Source organism: Prosopis cineraria, unplaced genomic scaffold (genome assembly GCF_029017545.1).
Source record: "Prosopis cineraria cultivar Desert tree isolate PC_DT_omini unplaced genomic scaffold, ASM2901754v1 PC11, whole genome shotgun sequence".
Lineage (NCBI taxonomy): Eukaryota > Viridiplantae > Streptophyta > Magnoliopsida > Fabales > Fabaceae > Prosopis > Prosopis cineraria.
Genome location: NW_026555342.1, coordinates 43,428,668 through 43,430,528, shown reverse-complemented (window position 1 = coordinate 43,430,528; position 1,861 = coordinate 43,428,668). Strand labels below are relative to the sequence as shown.

The following is a 1,861-nucleotide window of genomic DNA, read 5'->3' as shown; positions in this document are numbered from 1 at the left end:
TAAGTGTGTATATCTTTTTTTATTTTTAATAGAAGTAAAGTTAAAAAAAAATTCATTTTAAATTAAGGCATATTTAACGAGTTGTTAACTATTGTTATTTTTGAATTTCAATGAAGTAGTTAAAAATTTTTTAAAAAAATCATTTTAATGAAGACATATTTAATGAGTTATTAACTATTGTTATTTCTGAATTTCAATGAAGTAGTTAAAAAAATTTTATGATGAGAACAAGAGGGAGTATGATATGAAAGAACATAAAACATGAAAGGAAAGTCACCACTCAACCTTTATAGCCTAATTCTCCCTCTCAAAGCGTTCAAAAATGATGGCAATCTCATTTTGTGGGGCCAACCGAGATGAGCAACTAGTTGATTTTGTTATTTAATTAAATTTTTCTCCAACTCTAATTTTAGAGAACGATAAGTATAATCACAGGTTAATCAATTTAATTTGAAAACAGCAGCATAAACAAGCAAAGGAAGTTTAAAACCAGATGAAAACGAATAACTAAGCAATCTTAACTTGGCATTATCGCAGTAAGCAGAAGCTACACACATGTGCTCTCATGCTTCATGACTTTTACATATTATGAACGACACAGAAACTAGGTAGATCCAAAATCAAGATTCAGTAGAATTTAACTAAGAAATCATCATCACAAATTAACCCTATCCTCTCTAATAACTTATCACTGATCTAAGTTCAAGGCTGAAACTTATCTTCGTTACCCTCAAACCCCTGGTTCTGATATCCTTCAATGGAGTTATTATTCTCATAGTGGTATTTTCCACCTTCCATAAACTTAGTATCACTCATTCCTTGCCTCTCACCATTATTGTGGTGATACCTATCATCATATCCACCATTGTTGCTGTTATAGAACATCTGGTTCTTCTTCCTCATCATCTGATTCTTCGACATTACAGACTCGTATCCTCCTTCTGTGTGCTTTGTATTGTCCAGATCATTGCCATAAGCATCCTTGTAGTAGTTTGTGTTATAAGCATCCCTGTTGTAGTAGGAATAATACTTATTGTTTGGATACTTGCTCATCATGTACTCCTCAGACTCAGTCTTGTACGGCGGGTACGTCGTCATGGTAGTGGTGGTGGTGGCCGGAGGGAACTGGCCGGCGGACTTGTGGCCGTAGAGGCCATAGCTGTCATGAGCCTCAGGGACGAAGACAGGCTCTTGCTCTGGCTGCTTGTTCACTGGTTCTTCTTTGCTGGGAAGATCAGTTTCTTTGATCCCATTAATATTATTGTCGTTGGCATGTGTTACTTTGCTGAAGAACTGGCTGTCTCTGGCATGGATTTGCAGAGACAGGAAAAGTACTGTGAAGAACAGAAAAGAGAAGAAGTTTGAGAAGAGAGCCATAGAAGTGAAAAAGAATAAGAAATTAAGAATACGTGGAGTAGACACTGACAAGTGATTTTATATATAGTAGACCTCGAAACAGAATCTATGTAAATAGTCAGACAAACTCAAATGGGACTGAGGCTTTTGTGATGATTGTGGTCCCTATGGATTGTGCTTGATGAACTTTATTATAAAAGTGAAATGGGCTATTTCTTTATCTTCATGATGTTTTTTCTAAAATCATATTATACAATATATGTATATATATATAAAATTATATAATCTTGTCAGGACTCAGCTAATTTCTTCACGGAAAACATCATTACAAGTTGCTAATCTTTGTTATGGTACAATAAGAAAAGGCCTCTGAAGTTTTCACGCTCCTCAGGGCACTTTAGATCGGAGGAAAAAATTACTGTTGAAATAATCACAAAAATCCGGCAATTTATGCTTTAGTGTATCACTGGGGGAGCACATTTAATGCTCATCAAGGGTGATGAGT

At 35.1% G+C, this 1,861-nt stretch overlaps 1 protein-coding gene across 1 annotated transcript; it reads right to left on the bottom strand.

Moving 5' to 3' along the window:
- Window positions 1-424: 424 nt before the first annotated feature.
- Window positions 425-1,399, bottom strand: LOC129285074 (protein E6-like). The gene has a single exon (XM_054920620.1). The coding sequence runs from the start codon at window positions 1,375-1,377 to the stop codon at window positions 703-705; it is 675 nt and encodes a 224-aa protein (XP_054776595.1). The 5' UTR covers window positions 1,378-1,399; the 3' UTR covers window positions 425-702.
- Between the last annotated feature and the right edge of the window lie 462 nt (window positions 1,400-1,861).